Here is a 22,726-nt window from a genome sequence, read left to right as displayed (position 1 = left end):
TGGCTCCTTTGACACTTAACCATTAGACTATACTTTCTGACCTTTAGAAGTCACTTGTTTGTGCTTGCTGTATGGTAAAAATCATTAAATTTATAAAGAAAAAAACTGATAATATCAAGAGACAATAACATTGCAATTTAAATTGTTAGAAATTCGGTTTAACACTCTTAACAGGAATATTGAACTATGATAGGAATGTTCTCCCTGTATAGATCTGCTTTTAAAAATGAGGTTTTATGAAAATAGTAATATAGCAGAAGTTTATTTACACATGTTTATTAGAAACAGCAAATTTGGTTTCCCAAATGGCTGGGTGTTGGCTTCCTTTCCTAAGGTGATCTGCTTGACCTACATAATCTACTCTCTTATTCAGCCATTTTTCATTGCAGAGGACATTGTGTTGGTCCTTTAATACAGTCAGTGTGGCAGAATCAAGTTCCATAAAAGGGATTTGAGAGACAAACATCCTTATTTAAAAAGGAAGTGAAGTTGGCAAAAACCAAGTGTATTATTCTTTTTTGTTTTTAATTGGAACTCCATTTATAAATCATAGGGTGCAAATTTTTATGCCAAAAGCCTATACAAGCTTTTAAATGCTGTCAGTAACCACACCATGCATTATTCATTTCAAAATGAATGTTTGATGTTGCACAACTGCCTTTTTTTTTTGGTCTTTGGAGTGTTAGTTTAAAATGATTACACAGCTCTAAAGAAAAGCTTTCCAAAGTTTAATACAGAGTGGTTGTCACTTGAGGGCTTTTTGTGAACTAAACTTCAACTTGTATTAAGGTGAAATCTCCCTAACATAAGAATTCCCACCCAGGTATTTTGTCTTCTGTGGCAGGAGGGATCTTGGTGCTGCCTTCCTGAACATGACTTGTCCCCTGAGCCACTTTGCCTGAATAAGGCCTGGTTGTTCAGATGAGGGGTGTACAGCTGTCCTCCTAGGATCTCCTTTCATTATCCTCCCAGGGGTTCTCCTGAGGTCCCTTTCTTATGTTAGAGTTCCCATTTCCTGTATTCTGTGCTTACCTTTTTCTGGGATTACTCTTTATTTTTGTGTGAAGCATGTTCTTTCATAGGAGCATGGGTGCTAGATTGCTGTGGCCTTACAGGTCTGAAACAGCTGTGTCTTACCCTCACACTTGGTTATCTATTGACCTGAGTAGTGAGGTCTATGTTGGTTACTTCCCTGCAGAATCTTGCAGGCATTGTTCTGTTGGGCCTGTTCCCTGTGTTGCTTCTGTGATGTCCGGTGCCATCTGATTCCTAATCGTTTAGTGTTACCTGGCTTGGGTTTTGTTTTTGTTGTATGTCCCCACCCCTGGACAGCTTATAGAATCTTCTTGTCCTCATTTCTGAGGTTTCACAGCAGTACACCTTGGGCATGCCTTGCTTTTCATTGTGCTGGGCATTTGGTAGACCCTTTCGTTCGGATGGCTGATGTTCTTCAGTTCTAGGAAGTTTTCTTGAATTATTTTGTTGGCAATTTTCTCTCTTTCACTGCTCTCTGTTCTCTTTCTGGAACTCCTCTTAATTGAATGTTGGACCTCTGGAACCAGGCCTCTCAGTTTATCTTTGCTCTTATTTTCCATCTCTGTCCTTTTGCTCTACTTTCTGAGAGACTTTAACTTAATTTTCCAACCCTCCAATAGAATATTTTGTCTCTACCATATTTTTTAGTTTCTAAGATCTCTTTTTATGTTGAGTGTTTCTTTTTTTAGAGCATCCTGTTCTAATTTCACAGTTGCAGTGTATTTTCTTATCTTTTTGGTGAGTTTAATAATTTTTTCTTTTATTTTTCCTCCTTTATCTCTTCTCTTTTTTTCTTTTCATATTCCTTTCTCCCTACACAGTTTCTGTTTTTCCAGGTTGCTTTTTGTGTGTTTGTTTAGATCACTACTATTAAAAGATAAAACCGAGTCATGTCAAAACTTTAAGTTTGAGCAAAAGCCCTTTCAAATTGGGCAGCATCCAATCCAGCAGATAGAAAGGAGCTCCAAGTTGCTGTACAAAATGAAAGACTTTCATAGGCAAGAGGAGAACAGGGAAGCTACAGGAGCCGCAGCATGGTAGTTGCCGCAGTGACTTTCCTTGGTGGGTGGCAGGGTCTCAGGGAGATACCCATCCAGGGCTGACTGGGTGATTTTTAATTGACTGGTCTAAGGTTCCACTTCTGGGAGAGGCAAAACCAATTAAGTCTCAGTTTGACAACATGGGGCTTAGCACAAGTGACTCCATTTGGGGCTTTTGTCTCATTTTTAACACTATGTTCCATGTTAAAGGCTTTCTTCAGATTTGTGGTAGTCCTTATATTTGCTCATAATCAATATTAAGAGAATACAAAGCTGATTGGAAATTCTGAGTGTGGGGGTGAGGCTTGCTGGCTTGAGGCATCACAGTAGGCCAATCTGACTGGACCATTTGTTGGGTAATCCACATATCAGTGTATCTTTAAGTGTTTCCTTTGGACTAATGAGATTCTCAGTTAGTCTTCCAGTGTCCTGCCTAGAGAGGGTACCATCTGGACAATGACATTTCTGAGTGGAAGGAACCAGCAGCAACTTATGTATAGCTCCTTAATTGACCTGTTAGCTGTCTGGTGCCCATGTCCTCAGATGTGCTTTTGACTGGCTTGGTGTCTCCCAGGCCAGAGAAAGAGGGGCTCACAGAGGCAAAGAGTAAGGGAAGACATCTGACTTCCCCAAAAACACATTCACCCTGTTCTTTCTTGCTTTGGCCACCCACTGAGCTTTAATGTCTGAGCAAGGAGTGCAGTTCAGGTTGGTCTTCAGCTCTTCTCAACACTGAGAAGGGATTTGGCTTTCTTGAGCCAGTTAAATCAGTAACCATTGATTTTTCTGGATTCCAGAATTTTGTTGGCTGTTGTCCCCTCTCAGGTCTTCCCCATCCTTGGGAGGTTATAACTCTTTTTTTAGTCCCTTTAGTGTTATGTTTCAGTTGGATTTTGGAAGGGAATAAAATTAAATGTGTGGTCAATATGCCATTTAAAAAATCCCTCTAGAAGCTTCTTAAGAGTTAGACTTAACCACTTATGCAAGTCATTTTTATGACGCTCCCACTATGTGCTAGACAAGCACTCTTTTGTCCTTTCCATCTAGCTTATTCGTTAGTACTCATTAACTAAAATCACAATATATAATTAATATGAATGGCAATTTAAGCAAACATTTGAGTCAATTATGCAAGAGTTGAGGTTTACAAACATTAATATGGAAGTTCTGTAAGTTAATGAATACCTGTTTGAACAAGTGCCTGTAACAGTGACAGTATGGTTCTGTTTCTATAGGAAAATAGGTACTAAATACCAAGTGATGCTGAAAATACAGTTGATCCTCATTGTCTAGAGTTATATGCTAGAAAACAGTATGTTCTAGAACATCACCAAGGGTGCTGAGTTAGCCAATACTGAACCGTTGTTTGTAGATGATATATACAGGATTAGATTCCTATCAACCTGTCAGCTTATGACCTTGTTTTCTTTCTGTTTAAAGATACTGTATTTAATAGACCTGAATGAAGCTTATTACATGTATTTTCACACAGCCTCCTTGGGCTTAGGAACACTGGACAGCACTTCAGCACTGTGCTCCGGGCCACTTTAAACAGCAAGATCAGCAACAAAAAGCATTTCATTTGTATAAGTAAACCACGAAAAGACACATACGCTTGTTTACAGAATAGGAGATGAAACAGGCAAAGAATTGCCATGTGCAGCCTCAGCTGAGAATGTGTATGCTGGATGACTGAAGTTTTTCATCTTCTGCATATGTCCACGAGTTACCAAAAACTGCCTAAAGTATTGATTGTGGGATTACAAATAAATTTTAGAGCAAGTAGGTAAAGTTGCAAATAATGGAACCCACAAATAAGCAGGATCGATTGTACATCCTACCCCCAATCCCCTAACCCACCAAGGAACGGCATTGATAACCCCTCTAGAAGAAACAGGGTGGATTTATGTGCATCTGTGAGTATGCACTTTTAAGAGCTGTCCTCCAGAGCCTTTAGTAAGCAATGTAATCCATAATGGCTGGTAACAAACTCAGTAATTAACCATTTGCATACATTACCTTGTTAGGCTTTTATAGCCTTGTGAAGTTGATGTTATTTCTATTGAAAATAAATGAAAACTATTTGAAAGATTTGAGTAACTTATTAATACTTTCACAGCTAGTAAATAAAGCAGTAGGGATTTGTTCTACATCTGAGATCTTCACCATTATACTGTACTAAACCTCTACTGCAGAAAGATCCTTGTTCCTGCTGCCAGGTCACCAAGGTAGCCTGTGAGGAAGGCTCCTATGTGATCCATGAAAGGGAGGTGTGGGAGTGTTACCTGGGGTGTTTTTTAAGTGTAATTATCCTTTTTAAAAAATTCACTCTATTATTTTCATGATCATTTTTAACATTTGCTCACTTTTAAATTTGATTTACTTAGATAATTAAGGAAGATTAGTGTATTGCAATCAGAATTTTAGACCTGGGAGTGTCGTTTTAAAGTAGTACAATAAAATCCACTTGTTCTACAAGTGAGAAAACTGAAGCTCCAGGAAATTAACTTGCTCAAGTCGCACAGTTACTAAGACCAGGATCCAAATTGCTTAACTCTCAATCTAAATCTCTTTTCCCTGCCTAGTTTTATGAAGCCCCTTGTACTCAAGATTATTTTAGTAAAATTTGGTAAAAAGTTAGCATGCAAAGTTAAAACCAAATTTATTATATTGCTGTTTGCTCACTACTTTTTAACTTTGACCTCTTGGACGGAAACCCTAACATGAGACAAAATTGCATTAGAGCAAGGGGAGGAAATTCAGATGTCTGCAAAGGGCCAGGTGCTTGAACTATGGGGAGCTGGAATGAGCCTGCCCCGGCAGAGCACTTAGTGTCATCTCGTTAGTGCCACTTGAAAATGCAGGCCCGGTGTTATCAGATCTTGTTTATTTTTCATGGGAAGCTAGAAAAGCAGATATTATGAAATATTGTCAACTATGTCAAACTTTAAAAACACACTGTAAGACCAAAAACAAGAATGTGTATGGACTGGTTTGAGGCTACTGTTTAAAACCTGTACTTTTGAGGATTCACTTTACACTGCAACTTTCATTCCTCTGCACCATTAATGCCTGTGTGAAGGAACCAAAAGCAGTTTTTAATGACTGTTGAATGAAAACTCCTGAGTTAAATTTATCAATTAATAAACCGTCAAGTGACCAGGCAGTTAATCTGACTGTTCACTTGATGAAATAATTTGTTGACGTGTTTTGGCTGCTATTACCCACAACGCAAGATCATGTGACTATTACACATTAGAATTGATTGGTATTTTGAAGGTAAGTGTAGAATTTTGCAGTCTCATATGTTAGCAGACTTGCTGTCCTTATCTAGTACATGCAAGGCTCTGGTGTAGCATTATCGCTTGTTGAAAATATGTATTTTATCTTGTTTTATGGCAGGAGACACTACAGGGCATCTGCAGCTAAGAAGTTGTGCTCACCCTCTCAGTACTCTCAGAAATACAGTATCACCAAATGTATCTAAAATCTTAACCATATTTCTTTCCTGAGAAAAGCATGGGAGTTATGGTTCTAAAAGCATTAATTGATGTAAAAGTAAAGCATTGTAAATTTAAAGTGCATTTGTCAGTTATTGATGAACGTCTTTTCCATGAGTATCAGAAAGAAATAGAAAGAATAAACCCCTGGAGAATTTTGGGAGAATGTTGGCATTCATACCTCTTTCTTTAAATCTTCTCATCAAGTATGACATCCAGAAAAATGCACAAATTACAAATGTACAATTCAGTGGATTTACTCAAAATGAACTTGCCTTTGTAACCAGCACCCTGATTAAGAAATGAAATGTTTATCCTTACTACTACTATTGATGGACATTAGGCTTTCCATTTGGGAACTATTACATTATTGCTGCCATGAACATTCTTATTCTTGTGTATGTGTTTTTGGTGAATTGAGCACAAATACCTGTTGGGTATATACCTAGGAGTGGAGTAGCTTGGTCATAGGGTATACATAGGTTGAGCTTCAATAGATAACTGCCAGTTCAATGGGGTGGACCCAGTCAGACTCCACTAGCAGTGTGTGTCTAGTTGTTTCACATCCTAACCAACCTTGATCTTGGCTTTTTCATTTCAGGCATACTAATGGGTATCTCATTGTGGTCTGAATTTACATTTTCTAGTGATGATTGAGATTGAGCACCTTTTTATTTGCTTATTGGCCTTTTGGATATCCTCTTGTACAGATTCTAGTCTTCTGCACTTGCTTTGTTAACCGTTTTTCTTTACCTTTTAAAAATAAATCATTGCCTATGTACTTCTCTCTCACTGATCAACTTTACATTTCCCTGTATGGCCCTGGAAGACGACTGGTTAGCCAGAGACGGGTAAGATTCCTCAAGGGAGGAACAACCTAAGACAGGCACAGTCGCAGGGGGGCCATCAGTTGAGAATATGGGGATCAACAGAGGTGAGGCTTAGAACCTCCCCCCCCCCGCCGTTCTGAGAGAAATCTTCTGCATACGTGGATGTTTTATTGCCCGTGTCTAGCTTGGATTAACACGTAGTCTACAGGCACACACCTGATCATCTACATTTGCTCTCTTACAACACTAAACTATGTTTTCTACCTTTATCTTGTATCTACCTACCACTTCAGCATTTTATTAAAAATAATAATAATAAAGAGAGAAATGTGGTATCCACATATAAATCAAGTATAAAAATCAAATGAATATTCACATTTGAACTGACTGTTCATAGTTCATAATGCATGACCAAAACCGAAAGCTTCTGTGATGACTGCCCCTGTAATGTTCACCATGTAATTTATTCACTAGGTAAGAATTTGTACTCCATGTAAGAACTTGTTCGTTAAGCTTAAAAAGATTGGAGACTGACAAAAATTAGGCTTGGGGTGGATTAATGATTGTGCATTGAGCATTGACCCCCCTATAGAGAATTTTATTGTTGTCAACAACCATTTGATCAATAAATATGAGAAATGCCCTCACACACACACACAAAATATATATATATACACGCACTTCCAATTGTAAAATAAATAAGTAACCGGGATGTAATGTATAGCATAAGGAATATAGTCAAAATATTGTAACAACTTGGTATGGTGATAGCTGGTACCTAGAATTATCATGTATATAAATGTTGAATCACTGTGTTGTACACCTGAAACTAATGTAATACTGTGTGTCAACTACCCTTCAATAAAAAAATAAAAAATAAATAAAAATCATTGCCTATGTAAACAAGTCTCATTCAGAGAGCTGGCTACTTTTATCCCCATCGACTCCACTACAGTAAATAACATCTTAGAGATCTTCTGATGTATATATAAAAACAAAATGGCTTTGGCCCACAATATTGCCTTCTAGATAACTTCATATATATAAACAAGAAACCTTGCGTGGAATATTTTTAGGCCACTTAAAAACCATCAAAATATACTACTGGTAAGAAAGTAATAAAAGTAGTAATAAAACAGACATTTTAAATGTTTTATTTTGGAATAGCCTTTTCCCTTTTTGATTTTATGAATTTATGAATTCTGATTGGAAATAATCAGCTGTAATTGATTCTGTTTCCAATCAGAATTCATAAAATCAAAAAGTAAAATACAAAAATTAGTAAAATGTTACTAATTAGAAGAATTAATTTAGAAAATGTAGCTTAAATGTGCCCTTTTAAGAAATATTTATCTGTACAGTTGTTAGGGTTTCTTTCCTGCTCACAAGTAATATAAGGTTATGGTCAAAAAATTGGAAACATGTAACACAGAAATTGAAAGTCTCCCATAATCTCACCTCCTGGATATAATTGGTTCATGTTCATCCGGGTTTTCCTCTATGAATTTGCTGACCTACATCAATCACAAATGATATACTCTACCTACTGCTTTGCTACTTGCTTATTTAACCTAACAATAATTATTACTGAGTTTTTAGTTTTTTTTTAATCCATGATAACTGGATATTCATTATTGACAATATGAAAAACCTTACTGAATAGATTAAAAACATGTAATAAGTATCAGTTTTATTAATCTTCCTTGTAGGTCTTTAAAATTGTTCTTGATTTTCTGGCAGGTTCAGTACACATTTTTTAATTTACTTAACACAGTGTTTTCCTAGTACACACAAAAACTCCAGCTAAGGAAAATGTAAATTAATGGAGTTGACAAACAGATTGAAAGTGGCTTGATTTCTCATCAGTCCTTTTATATTAAGCATCCTAAGCATGAAGATTCAGCCACTAAATTGGTGATTCTCTCTGTTCTTCATGAAAACATCTCTGGATTGAACTTGCATTTTACATTTTATAATAGGGTGGTAGCTTCTAATCATTTCAGGGTGGTACAGGGTGGCTGTTAGATTAAGGATGTGCTCTGCAGAGAACCTGCAGATCTGACTAGCCATCCAAGAGTTAGCTTGTTTTCTAGTTCAGTACTTGGCATTATTAGGAATATCATCAAATCCTTCCTAAAAGCAAGTGTCCTAGCTCTGGAAGTTTTGAGGCTAATTTAAAAGTATATACTGTTACGCTTTTTAAAAAGCAGTATTTTATAAATTAAAATAAATTCCAAGCTACTCTGTTTAATGGAGTAGTCTGACATCTAATGTGACCTCTGATTTAGAGGAAACCTTTCAGGTAAATCACTAGTTCTGAGGTCTGTAGTCTCAACTATTTGCAACCTTACATTGAAATGAGAATGGCTGCCTTTTCTCTATCCAGTTTTAAAAGACCATATAACATAATGTTTCTAAATATTAAGGAAGATACATTCTTTTAATACTTTCATTGTAACTCTTGGTGAAATCAGTGTGGTGTAGGTTTAGGGGTTTGGTTGTCTTTGAGTTTCTGGTACTAAAGCCCTTCCAGTTTTGTGAAGTATTTCACCCAGATGAGCTCTTCTGTTCCAGTGGGACCAGATGGAAGTTTCTCTGCCGATTATAAACTCAGCAATCTCAGGAATAGAAAATAGACATTCTTCTCTTGGAGGCTTTTCTGTGACTGAAATGGCATCAGGTAGTAGGCATCCTTAAGAGCGGCAAAGGGGAGAAAGCTTAATAAAGGTGCTACTGCATAAAGGGGGAAACGCTGTTGTGAAGTGTTTGTTTTAATAGCTAATCAGATCATTGTAGGATAAATTATATTCTGGGTACAGAAAAAGGTAATTCAAAAATATTATCTATTAGATTTGCTTTGGAAACACTAGCAGCCAAAAGAACATAAAGGTAAATGTCTCATTCCACTCTCCTTCCCTGGGTAATATGGGCAACTCAAATAAAATAACTATTAACCCTGAGGTTTTTAGATGTTTGTTTCCACTAATTGTTTAGGAAAACAAAGTTGTTTCCCATTTGTTCTTCTGGAAGTAAAGAAATAGAACTACAGTTCTTAAAACTGTTTGTGTGAATGGTGAAATTACTTGTTTTTCAAACAGTCTTGTTTCCTGAGCTGAGAGCTCATTACCATACTTACCCTGCAGTATGTTTTCGTCTGCTTACTTAAAGCAAATCAAACAGAACAACCAGCAGAGCCCACCGTAACCTGCGTGTAGGTTTTCAGCAGTAAGGAGCTGGTAACAGATGCTTAGCCATTGTCCTGTGAACAACAACTTATATAAACGTAAACAAGAGTTGTGCTGGGGGAGCTACCTGATTAATGGATCAGACTTTAAGGAGCATTATTATACCTTAAGCAGCCTGACTACTTAGGGAGTGTCTGTTCAAGATACTGAAAGCTCAAAATACGTGGTGTCTCTGGAGGCTGTGTGGCTGCTGCTTCCTAATACCCAATACCAGATTTCATAGCTATCTTTCCATTTTAGTTAGGGTATTTTTCTGTTGATGTCTTCTGTGTCAACTATTTTTTTTAATAATTTGTTCTAAGTGATTCATTTTATAGAAGGGGAAAAAAATTAAAAACCCAGCCTGCTAAGTTGAAACAAAATCCTGTAAAGGAAATTTGCCCACTTGCTTAGGAATGTGGGGTTTATAATTAAACAGGTTCATTCGTCAACAGGGTCTTGGGCCAGTATAGGCAAGTATATTGCTGACTTTCATGTGTATTTTATGAAATATGTATAATTAATTAGCTTTCTCCTCTGTTCCTTTGTTTATAAGCTATGTGACAAGAATCAAGTACTGCTTACTTACTTGAGCTTCTTTACTTGAGATCTGGCTTTGCAAGTGCAGTTTTTCTCTGTTCTTTTGAATTGAAATAGGTATTTAATGGGACCCCTGCAAGTCAGAAATAAATTAAACAAGCCAAATCAGAGCCCCCAGGTGCTGTGAGGAGTGGTTTGTTTTGGAGTAGGGGTTGTTGTGTTTGCTCGTGGGGTACTCCACGCGAGACTGAAGATCTTAGTGTCAGTATTTGCCTGTCTTGTTTCCTTTAGGTTGATGTTTGAGATTTATTAATCAGGTTGAGTAAAATAGGTATTCTACCTTAAGGGCTTTACTGCTTAGTGGAAAAGCTGTGATTTATAAAGTCACAGCATAATGGAATAAAGTAGTAATGAAAAGCCTTGGGGAGGCTGGCTGTGTAATATATTTTAGGCTGTTTACCAAGGCTGATTTGTTTAATTATTATTTTTGTTGTTGTTGTTCTTGTCAGAATTGCCATCTCTAATAGTAGTATCCTTCAAACTACTTAAACCAAATCTTGCTTGCTGCTGTGGTAAATAGGCTTAGATTCCTTCCTAAAGTCCAAACCATTCTTTTAAAGGCTAACAGAAGTGTGCACTACTCTTCAGTCAGTCAAAGATGATGGTTAAGTGAAATCTTAGTTCCTTTCTTCCTTGCTTTTCAACAGTGCATTAAGTGAAAGTAGATTTGCATCCCTTCAGGGTTTTTGAGCAAAGCGCACACCCATCCCCTTCCAGCCTCCCTGGAACTGGTTCAAGATTTGGAGAGAAGGGTTTGTTTGGGGGTGTTTCCCTTGTCTTATCTCTGTGTGAGCATATGCTAGGGTTGAATTTATTTTGACCCATCCGTTTTAAATTTGGAACTGAAGCAAGAGTTTAAAGTACAGCAGGAGAAGAGAGAGTCTGCTGAACTTTAAACATGAGGGACCCAGGGAGGAAGGTACGTTATATGCATTCTGAAGCTTGCTCATAGAGGGAGGCCATCTCTATTCATACCCATGATTTAAGCTAACAAGTACTAAGCAAAGGGATAATATTTAAAACTATGTGAAGATGTGTGTGAAACTTACATTGTGTATTTATGCTCTTAATTTTACAGCAGTGTCTGTAATTTTGAAGCTGATGGCAGAACAAGTAAATTCTGTATTTTTGTTGGATAGCCTTCTGAAAAAGTTTAGTAGGTTATTTGCAAGGGAAAAATGTATCATTTGTGATTGATCTTCAAAGGAATTACTGAAAAAGTAGATATTTTAGGCATTTTATAATTAAGTCCTCTAAAGCATCAAGTAAAGATAGCTATAAGTAGTCATAGGTAAGGTCACCCCAGTTCTCCTCAGAGTTGGGAAGCAAGTTCTCTTCAATGATTATTACTTATTTTTGTCAAGTAATTCAAACACTATACCTTATGCATAGAGTAGGCTGGACTGACTACTTTCTTGAACGATCTTTTCCAGAGCCTGGCCCAACTAGAGAACCTGTGCAAACAGCTGTATGAAACAACAGATACAGCCACTCGGCTCCAGGCAGAGAAAGCCTTGGTGGAGTTCACCAACAGCCCCGATTGCCTGAGCAAGTGCCAGCTACTCCTCGAAAGAGGAAGTGTACGTAAGATTGGGAAAACCCTAAAGGGCAGCAGAGATTTAGGAAAATGTATTCTGGTTCTAAGTTTGGGGGTGGTTGGGATTACTTCTGTTCCTTGATTCTTTTAGGCACCTCTGCCTTCTTCATTTCACTTTTAAGAAACACCACACCTGCCAGGCTGGCAAAAAAGGCCAGACAGGCTCATCAGGAAAGTCTCATTGGACATACCTTTTGTCATGTAACTTTTCATCTTGAGTCAAATTTCTGGGACTCCTTTTCTCCTTTTCACATTGAAGTACCACCTCATATCCTTTACAAAGAAGACAGAGCGGTGTATAAAATGACCCTTCTTACCCACAAAGGCTGCCACCACCTCACAAGGTCCAGTCTTCTCTGTTTCCCTGCCTCTATACTACAACTGCTGCTTATTACCTTATATATGGAGGAAATGATCTTGACAAGGAAAATGACACAAAGTTAAAGTTTTTAAAATGGAATTAGAGCCTCTTCCAGCTTAAAAATGGCAATGCAGTGATCAAACTAATGCTTTTAATGAGACATAATTTGATTAAGCTAATATTTTTGGCCAATCTTTTTGAGGTCTTGGGAAGATTAAGAATCCAGCCAGGGTATCATGAAAGGGCACCAAGAGAGAACCCCTTAGAGACTAGCCACTAGCACTGTACTTAAGACTGAAAAGAAATGTGAATAGGATGAAAGCAGTTAATTTGTTGAGAGGTTAGAATTCTAAATGGCTTCATTTTTCAATTTTCATTAGTAGTATTACAGTATTTATGTGGTAAATAAGACAAATTACAGTTGGCCTTTTCCAAGTATCTAAAGGTTAGAGTCAGGGTCAGAGATTATGCAGTGCTCTGTTCTGTTTTCATATGTAGTATTTTTTTTATGTTTCTTTTCCATCACTCTGTCTTAGGATTGATCCACTCTTAGTTTGTCCTGTGGAAGATGCACCCTAGCTCTTCCAGTTGACTCCCTCAGAGCCCCATGGTAGCATCTCTGACACTGTTAACTCCAGTTCCTTGTGTCGGCAGTCAGTGGGGTGGACTAGAATAAAATAGGACTAATAGTATTAAAAACACTTCATTATATGGGTTCTTCCTTTCTAATCTCTATTGATTTCTTAGTGATTTAGCAGATTTATTGGAATTATGTATAAAAACCATTTATATGCTATGTAGTGCATAGTTATTTTTATGTACTATGTTCTGTAGTAATGGTAGCCTCTTGTATTATTGATGATTTGACACACTTGCTCTAATCAGTTCAAACCATGCTCAGGGATGTTGAATAAAAGTCACATGTCAAAGTCACTTTTATAGATCTTTTTCTTAAGCTTAAATTGTTTTTATAACAGGTGGTATTATACATAATCCATAATACATACCTATCCATAATGCCTATGGATAACATACTGTCTTAAAGACTTAGTTTCATGGAATATTATCCTTGACCCTTGATTAAATTATTTTAATGGGTCTGGGCCTGTCCCTGTTAATATAACATTACAATAATATAGCCACATGGAAGAATTCACACATGGCTCCTTGTATATTATGATCAAATAGAACACACTGATTAAAGGTTAAAATGCATTAAAGTCCACACTTGAGAATATGATAATGCTGGTCCACTGTTTAGGGCATAATTTTTCTTTCTCATAAATTGTAATGAATTTACTTCAAAACTAGAATACACATTCCCCGAGGCTGTAGCTGATGGATAGCTGTGCTGATGGAAAGATATAATTTGGGGATTAACTATATAGCATAATTTTGAGGTGAAGCTTTTTGAAACATCGGTATAACAAGGCTATTTTTTAAGAGAAGATTTTTGGTTTAAATAAAAGAAGAGATTTGACTTCTGAAGATCTTACTGTCTTTCTGAAAAGATCCGCTGTTGCATCTGCACCTGAAAGTGACACGGGTATCCGCTGGATTCAGTTTGATCAGGTCATTCACTTTCCACCTCTTGTTCATAATCGAAATCAGGTAAATGAACACAATGCTATGAGGGATTCATTTTTCCTCAAAATGATAGACCTTCTCAAATCCAGGGGCTTCACTATAGCAAACAAATTAATTGTGCACACATCTCCAAATAAAAACTTTTGACTAACTCAATAAAATTGAATTCTAAGTCCTTTTCCCTCTTTTCACAGTCATCTTACTCCCAGTTACTGGCAGCTACATGCCTTACAAAGCTTGTATCACGCACAAACAACCCTCTGCCATTGGAACAGCGGATAGATATTCGTAAGTAGAGAATTGTCTGTCCTCCTTTAAAGAAATTAGTTTGTTTAGCAATGTGCTAGTAATAGTTAAGTTTATGTTGTTTGTTTGATAATATTCCGAAATTGTAAGCATACAAAATATCTAGAACCCAGTTTTTTCCAGAATTTGGGGCTTATGAAAGTAAAGAGGGCCCAACAGAATTACTTCTGGATAAAGGAAGTTTCTGTCATTTAGTCTTTACTACCATTGATAACTAAGAAAAACACTGTTAAGGATTTTTTATTCTGTGCAGATATGTTATTAACCATCTAGGAGTAGATTCCAAGCTACCATACTTCAGATTCTTCATTGAGACAAGATTAAAATTCTGAATTGGAAATCCTACTAACCTTAAATTCAAAGTCCCATTTCTTAGTAGCATGAAGAATTAAGGGAGTTGAAGTAATAGTCTAAATTTACCATTTCTTGGACATCTAGTACATTTAAAGATGTATGCCCTTCCATAGCAGAATTTTCTGTGTATCATTTTTGCTTTATAGGGAACTATGTGCTCAACTACCTTGCCACACGGCCAAAGTTGGCTACTTTTGTGACACAAGCACTTATCCAGCTATATGCCAGAATCACAAAACTGGGCTGGTTTGACTGTCAGAAGGATGACTATGTCTTCAGGAATGCTATCACAGACGTCACGAGGTTTTTACAGGTATGATGGATAAGTGTGACATAATAGGAACAGAAGAAGCAACATGTATACTTATACTGACCTGCTTTTTAAAAATGACACAAAATGACTACACTAGTTGGGATGAGCATTTAATAATGTAGATAGCTATCAGATCACCTTGTTGTACACTTGAAACCAATATAATATTATGTATCAACTATACTTCAATTTTTTAAAAGTGACACAAAATGGAATTATTTGATACATTCTCCTCTGTGTCTTTTTTTTACCCTTAATATGCCTTTGGCTTTACATGTTTACATGTCAGTGCAAACAAACCCTACGTCATTCTTTCTAATGCCTCCATACTATTGCAATCTAAAATGTCATAATTTAATTCATCTTGCATAGGTGAGCATTCAGTTTGTTTCTGTGTTTTGACTATTAAGTAAATACTTACTGTGAAGTATCTTACTTAGTGAATATCCTATTATGTATGTGTATTGTCACACTTGGAAACTATGTTTGTAGGGTGAATTCCTAGCCTTGGAATTACTCAAAGGGATATGTTTATTTTTGGCTTTCAGGAATATTTCTAAATTAACCCCAAAAGATGCCTCTTCCAACAGTTAAAAGTGCCTCTACCCTAGGAGCTCAATTTTTTTATTTTTCTAATTTAACACATAAAAGAATTGGCATCTCAGTGTTTGAGTTATGAATAAGACAAAAAATTGTCATGTTAATTTACTACTTTTGTTTTTCTGTGAATTTATTTCTAGCTTGTGTACACTTCTTTAATCAGGTTGTTTCTTGTATACAGCCTCTTTGTAAATTATGTTACACATTTGTCATCTTAAATATGTTTTGTCAGTTTCTCTTCTTATAATGTGTCTGGCATAATGCTTACCAGTATTTTTTAAATACAAAGGCCTTCAATTTAATGAAGTCAGATTTAGCAGTCTTCCTTTATGACAGGTAGGTCTTAGATCCTGGAAAGCATCCGTTTTAAACTGCAATTCTTTGCTACTTTGTCTAGGCAGTTTTAGTAGCAACACAGGATTCTGTCATTTCTGAAGTATGACTACATCCCCCTTGCTGGAATCCAGCACACACCAACTCTCTCTGCCTTAATATTTTTTACCAGGATAGTGTTGAATACTGCATCATCGGCGTCACAATTTTATCCCAGCTAACCAATGAAATTAATCAAGTAAGTGCTACAGCCTTCCTCATTGAAGTAAGTGCCATATTTTTTCTTAGTATTGGTGTTTTCTGCTGTGTGTGGGATGATCTTTTTTGGCAGTTGTGTGCTTTGCGGTAAGTGATTAATGCCCTTTTGAAACAAAATAGTTCCATTGGGTTTTCCTCTGTCAATGCAACCCACCTCACTCTTACTGTCCTGGACTCCTGCCTCCAGACTTTATTTCCTCGCTCCTCAGCTTTCCTCGCTGGTATTAATGTTCATGTTAGAGATGAAAGCAACAATCCTAAGACAAAACCTTAATGAAGTAATTGCTTTGCTAATGAAAGAATGAGTCCAAAAAGGGTTAGAAAAGTAGAACCAGCATCATTTGTTGGCTTTTCTGCTGTATATGTTTATAATCAATTAAAAATCCATTCCCATGTGCTATTGCTACAGGTTTTGCTGGGAATCTTTTCAGAATGCATAAAGTATTCTGCTAAATACCAAATAATTTTTTAAATAGTCACTGATGTCACAAACTATTACAGAGGAAACCCCAGTAGCTTTCTTTTGCTCTATTTTTTTTTCAGTGATTTACTTTTGTATCCAGCTATAATTTTATAATTCTTGAACAGGCTCGCATTAGCAGTTGTAACAACTCACCCTCCAGCTGTTAGCTCTTGATTACATTGGCATCACTGTTACTATTGCTTGTATTTATGCAGACATTTTTATTAACCCTGAGAAGTTGTAGCTGTAAGTTGATACTATTTTAGACATCCTAGCTTACAGCCTGTTAAAATCTGAAGTCTATGTTGTGTTCTCTGTCACCCGCAATCTCCATTGTCCTTGGTAATTATCAAAATAATAGCTTCCAGTTTTGAGTGATTACTTTGTGACAGGCACTGATCCAAGCACTTACATTGACTGATTTTATGTTCACAGTAGTCTTATGAGGTAAACAGTGTAGTTACCCCATTTTCTCGATAAACTGAGGCACATAGAAGTTAAATAATTTGCCGAGGGCATCCCAGTAGCAAGTACCCATATCTGCATTCAGTTCATAGTCTTATTCCAGAGCCTGTGCTCTTACCAACTAATTTCTCATTACCTTTGTAGTAGGAGAGCATACATTAACTAGGTACAGGGAGTGTGGGGTTAATGTTCTCCCTGTTAATGTTCTCCCTGTGTTGGCCTCAAAAAATACATCAAAGTTGATATGAAAAAACCTTTCAGAATTTTGTCTTAAGAAAACAATAGAAATGTGTGTAACATACTTAACATGCATTTATTCTCTGTATTATGATCAGTTTAACAGATTACATATGGTGTATTATATATAATCCAAAATTACCTTATAACCAAGACATTTATTATAACACAGTGACACAGAAGCTAGAAGTGGAATATTTTGAACCTCTATATAACTTAATTTTGTTTTGTTCTGGTTGTCAGATTTAAATCAGAAAGTATACTTTCTAGAAATAAAATTAAGAGGGGTATATAATTTGCTTGTTTATCAACAAATGTTTCTGCATTATTTTTTGCTAAAAGTAAAATGAGCTTCATCTTGGGTGAAGTGACCAGTAGAAAGAAGAGATTTAAGCTTTCAATCAGTGGTTGGGCTAAAAATACACTTTGCAACCTTGAAATTCCTTTATTCCACTTACTGAGTGCCTACTATGTGTCAAGTATTTGTTCCACATAATGAATACCTACTATTAATACTAAAGAAGTAAAAGACTTTGTCTTTAACTGTAAAACCTTTAAAATTTGGCTGGAAAGACAAGAACAGAGGAATAAGTGAGAGACCAATACAGCCATTTATTTAAGTGCTCATTTCTATGGTATAGACTACATTTTGAAATAGGTCAGAAAAGGAAGAGAATATGATAGACTATTGTCATTTATCTTTCTAATAATGGCTGTTTTAGAAATTCTGTAATAACTTCAGCCCAAAGTGGATTGCTTACCAAAACCTAAACCACAAAACAACATGCTGGTAATTATTAGCAGCATCTACAAACAATTTGTTAAAATTACCTTCCTAAGTGCACAGGAAGTTAAAACTTTGCAATGGAAATACTCATCCCTCCTTCCGTCTTCCCTCTGTAAGCCCTGGAGACATGATATCCTGGCTGGCTATTAGCAGCTTACTGCCCTTTGCATCCTCTCACTATATATGTTTGAACAGTAATTTAAGTGTTCAAGATGTATTTTCTACTTGTGTTGGTTTTATTGGAAATCCTTGAAGTCTGCATGAAAGTTTTTTTTTGTTTTTGCAATTAATTCTAAAACTTGGACTGGTTTATTTTTCTGCACAGGCAGACACCACCCATCCTCTAACCAAGCACAGAAAAATAGCCTCCTCTTTTCGAGATTCATCATTATTTGATATCTTCACACTTTCCTGCAATTTACTTAAACAGGTGAGATGATAGGCTAGGTTCTATTCCCAGTCTTTCTGAAAGGATGAGAATGAGTGGGAGCTAGTTAGGTGGCAGCTCTTCGCTGAACCCAGGGGAGTTCATGCACCTCTTTAATCATCGTCATCTCACATGTTACTTACCTCCGAGATGTTGAAGAAACTTGCTAGGCTGACCACTGACTTTAGAGAAAGGCTGTTGTTTGCCTATTTCAAATCTATTCCCGTAGGTAAAGAGCATTAAGTAAACACTTATCCCATGCTCCTATCTTAAAAGAATGTAGTTTACCACAGAGTTGGAGATTTTGTTTGCTTTTTTTTGTAACCACATAAAATCTTCCTATACAAACTGAAAACTTCCTATACAAAGTTAGCCTTATGGTGTTTGGCCCCTCTGTGCATGGCAGGCAGGTTCAGACTGCACTGTTGGTGTACTGAAACCGGGCCAGGGTCCCTGCCCCCTGCCGAGTCACAGGCAGCAAATAGATGAGCAACAACTGTAAGGAGAAGCAGGTTTTGAATCTTTAACATCCTTTTAGATTTCATAACCTGAAGGGATAGACAGTATCACATAAGGAAATTACCTGTTTTAAATAGAAAGTTGGTGTTTCGATTCATTTATTGATAGAGTTGAACTAAGAAAGAAATGTTAAGCTATGAGTTGTATACGCTTACAGCAAAGTATGGATGCTTTTTCTTTATAGAAAACTGGATGGGATTCACCTCTGGCATACTGTTCATTTGGGGCTGGGGGTTGTTGGTTCTTACTCTCATTTTCCAAATGTCTCAATTTTAGTTTTAGAGTAAGTTTGGATTCTTTCTGTTGTCCCAGTTAATGTTGGCATCTTTTCCCTCAACTACCTAGTTTTACTTCAGAATTCTCAGTCAGTCCTTGAGTTGGGCAGGCTGCCTGGCAGAAGCTGTTGACCCTTTGGGGTAGGGGTGTGAAGGGTAAAGCTTTGAGAAAACTGAGGATTGAACCCTCCTTGCTGATACTGTCAGAAATCATCAGCCAGCCACTGAAGTTAACAGTATAAACTTTGAATCTGACTGTCCCAGTAGCTGTAAACCATTACTAACCTCTAGGCAGGTACACTGCTGATAAATAAATAAAAACTTAGTGGTGATTTTGGTTTGAAAGGTTTTTGTTAATGCTGGTGACAGTAATGTCAAAAAGAGGAAGAAGGGTAGGGTAGGGTATAAAACTTACTAGAACTCCCTCATTTAATCCTAGCCCCACTTCAAAAAAACTGGAGTCTCACATGCAAGTGAAGTAAACACACACCAGTGTCCTTTTGTTTCAGATTTCACTGTGGCCACTGTGTCTACAACATGTAAAGAATCAATGTCAAAACTGAGATTTCTTTAAATATCAATAGAAATGAGGAGCAGGGATTTCCCTAGTGACACTAAGGTGATAGAGGTGCAGGCAAGAAACCTCACTTTACTGTGTTGAAATGTTGTCATTTTCTGGCTTAGCAGCATTCTCATGAGTCTGGTGGCAAGCTTGGAAGAGAGGAGTGATTGTTTGGGTTTATTATGTGGTAATTTTTACAGGCTTCAGGAAAGAATCTGAATTTGAATGATGAAAGTCAGCATGGCTTGCTCATGCAACTGCTCAAACTCACTCATAACTGCCTAAACTTTGATTTCATCGGCACTTCTACTGATGAGTCCTCAGATGACCTGTGCACAGTACAGATTCCCACCAGCTGGAGATCAGGTAACAGAATCATTCACCTGAAACAGGCTGCAGCCCAGCTCCACGTGGTGTCTGTAGGCATCAGTAGGATGACCTGAAGAATCCCTGGCAATCCCCTGCTCGCCTTCAGAGAAAATTTAGAATGTCAATGTCTGTCTTTATAAAGTCAAGGAGAGCTTGTTGGCAGAATCTTACAAAGGACCTAGCCTGGGAAATCTCTTCTAATTACTGGGCTACCAACTGACGGGAGTTTTCTTGCTTGTATTAACCACACAGAGACTTCATATCTTAGTCATGTGAGGTAATTTCTCACTTTAAAAACAAAATCAAACAAAAGAATTTGTGCTCCTGCTTGTCTTTGTGTTCCTGAGGATAAAAATTCTTGCTATGAACAGAGCCCTGATTGTCTTAAAGTTCTTTGAGAGTCAGAAGAATTAATCTGTTCCTTAGAAAAGCTAAAAGTAGTACTTCAAAAAAATAAAAATGAAAACAAAAAGCCTCTATTAGCTTATCATTTGCAGAGGAAATAAACATTCTGTAATATTAGCAGAAAGATATGCTCCCTCTATAAAGCTCCAGAAGTATGCCACTGGCAGTGTGCAGACACACTCAATAATGTGCCCTTTTGTCTTTCTTTCAGCATTCTTAGATTCTTCAACTCTGCAGCTGTTTTTTGACCTTTATCATTCCATCCCTCCTTCGTTTTCACCTCTGGTGAGTCAGGATCACAGTTCCTAAATCAAACCCATTTCTACAAAGTAGCAGTTGTGAATGAGCCTTATGCATAGAAATATTGCAGCTAGTTATCTAGCCTTTCAAGATAACACTTGTAGGCTAAAGATTCTCATAATAAAGTCTTAATTCTTACATCATTCCTATGTAATGACAAATTGCTACAGACAAGTTCTGCAGCAGTTTGCATCTGACTCTGTACTGTACCTCAAACTGCCAAAGACTACAGCATGGGGATTCACAGTTGAAGATTGTCCTGAAATTGAGAAAAAATTTTTAAATCCCTCAACCATATGTTACATAAGTGACAAATGGGAGCTACAATGGGAAGGGATAGTTGCATACTTACCTGAATAACATTTGAAAGCTCTCCTTTAAAACAATAAATAACCTCCTCTAATCTCAAAATTCATCCAGGCCCTAAAAGATTTGGGCCTAGTATTTCAGATTATTGGTGTAAAATACTGTTGTATGAAACAAACAAAGAAAGCACAAGAAAGTGGTGGATGTTTTGCATAATGTTTCTGCAGTGGACTACTTGCCTGGTCATTGTTGGACTCTCCCAAATTAATGTAGACCTTTGCTTTAGCAGAAACATGCATTCGGCATTGTTCCGATCATTTCATTTAGTTAAGAAGAAGGTAGCACACTCAAGAGGGGTAATTAATGAAAAGACTATTCTGACGGTATGGGCAAAATAAGGGAATCTAATAACAAGGAGTGGTGATGTACATCCCCCTGGGAATAGCAATGGTGGGGAGCCTCCAGGGGTAAAGGAAGGAAGCCCTGGAGAGAGCTGATGCCGTGGCTCCGGAGGGCCGAACCACAGAGGTAGAGAGACTTTGCACCTCAGGCGGCCGCCACTGCTGCCTTGAAGAAGGGTCAGTCAGCTCCTCCCTCCTGCCCTTGATCTCCTGGTACTTCCAGTGGATGACGCCAACTAGAAGCAAGGTGGCGGGGGAGCTTGGCTTCTGTTCGCTGACCAAGGTCTGCCTGCCAGGGAACAGCAGTATGGAGACGGGTAGAAAATAGGTCTGGAGGGGCAAATAGAGTATAAATAGCCAGCACAGTGAGGAAAGGGTAAAATGTTTTCAGTCGAAAGGCTATTTTGTTCAGGGCACAGGTCTGACTTTCATTATAGCAAAGGCTGGTTAGCCAAAAGGCCTTATTTAATAAAACAGAAAAAACTCAATCTAAAGCATTACTTCAACTGTGAATTGCTTAGTATTTTCATGCTTTAAATATAAATCTTAGGAAAAATCAAAGAAGTCATTGGGGTGGCCAAAGAATAAAACTAAAGTAAATTTCCCATCTGTGAGTCTAACTAGTTATTATGATCAACTTGAGCTATTGCTTTTTTTTTTTTCCTTTTAATAAAGCTGTTGCAGCCATTCTAAGCTCCACCCTCCTTGATCTTTCTATATCATTATAATGGTAGCAGGGATTGGAAAAACAGAATTAGTGGCGTATGTAAAGAAGAATATTATAGGAGGGGAAAGAGTCGTGAAAATAGCTGTACTATCTTTTTAATCAGTTGTGTTTGGGTTGTGCCCACTTTCAGGTATTATCCTGTTTGGTGCAGATTGCCTCAGTAAGAAGATCCCTGTTCAACAACGCAGAGAGGGCCAAGTTTCTCTCTCATCTTGTCGATGGTGTTAAACGAATACTGGAAAATCCACAGGTGAGGTCATTGAAAATTTTTTAAGTCACAGAATTTATTGCTTACAGATCCCAGAAATGTGTGTGTATGTGTATGTATACATACAGGATTTTGTATGTGTTATGTACAATTAGTATATGCCTATCTGTTATGAGTCAGGAGATCCATCTAGAGGCCTCAGTTAGTAGAAATCCTAGAAAACACTTGAGTCTGTCATTCTTCAGAAAATTTAAGTGACTATGTATTTCTAGGCAAATTCTTGAGAATGTTTACCCAAAAGAAGAGCTTGTGTGCTCCCATTTTAGGAATGCAGGAA

General features: G+C 37.2%; 1 protein-coding gene across 1 annotated transcript in view; it reads left to right on the top strand.

Moving 5' to 3' along the window:
• The window catches only part of XPO7 (exportin 7), a 77,158-nt gene that overhangs the window by 31,072 nt on the left and 23,360 nt on the right, over positions 1–22,726 (top strand). The window contains exons 2-9 of the mRNA XM_057490294.1: positions 11,663–11,809; positions 13,969–14,062; positions 14,581–14,747; positions 15,853–15,945; positions 18,216–18,320; positions 19,874–20,039; positions 20,659–20,732; positions 22,312–22,431. Coding sequence (XP_057346277.1) covers positions 11,663–11,809; positions 13,969–14,062; positions 14,581–14,747; positions 15,853–15,945; positions 18,216–18,320; positions 19,874–20,039; positions 20,659–20,732; positions 22,312–22,431 — 966 coding nt within the window. The remainder of the gene's footprint in view (positions 1–11,662; positions 11,810–13,968; positions 14,063–14,580; positions 14,748–15,852; positions 15,946–18,215; positions 18,321–19,873; positions 20,040–20,658; positions 20,733–22,311; positions 22,432–22,726) is intronic.

This window comes from Manis pentadactyla, chromosome 1 (genome assembly GCF_030020395.1).
Source record: "Manis pentadactyla isolate mManPen7 chromosome 1, mManPen7.hap1, whole genome shotgun sequence".
Taxonomy (NCBI): domain Eukaryota; kingdom Metazoa; phylum Chordata; class Mammalia; order Pholidota; family Manidae; genus Manis; species Manis pentadactyla.
Note: the sequence above shows the minus strand (reverse complement) of the source record. Positions and strands in the feature narration are given on the sequence as shown.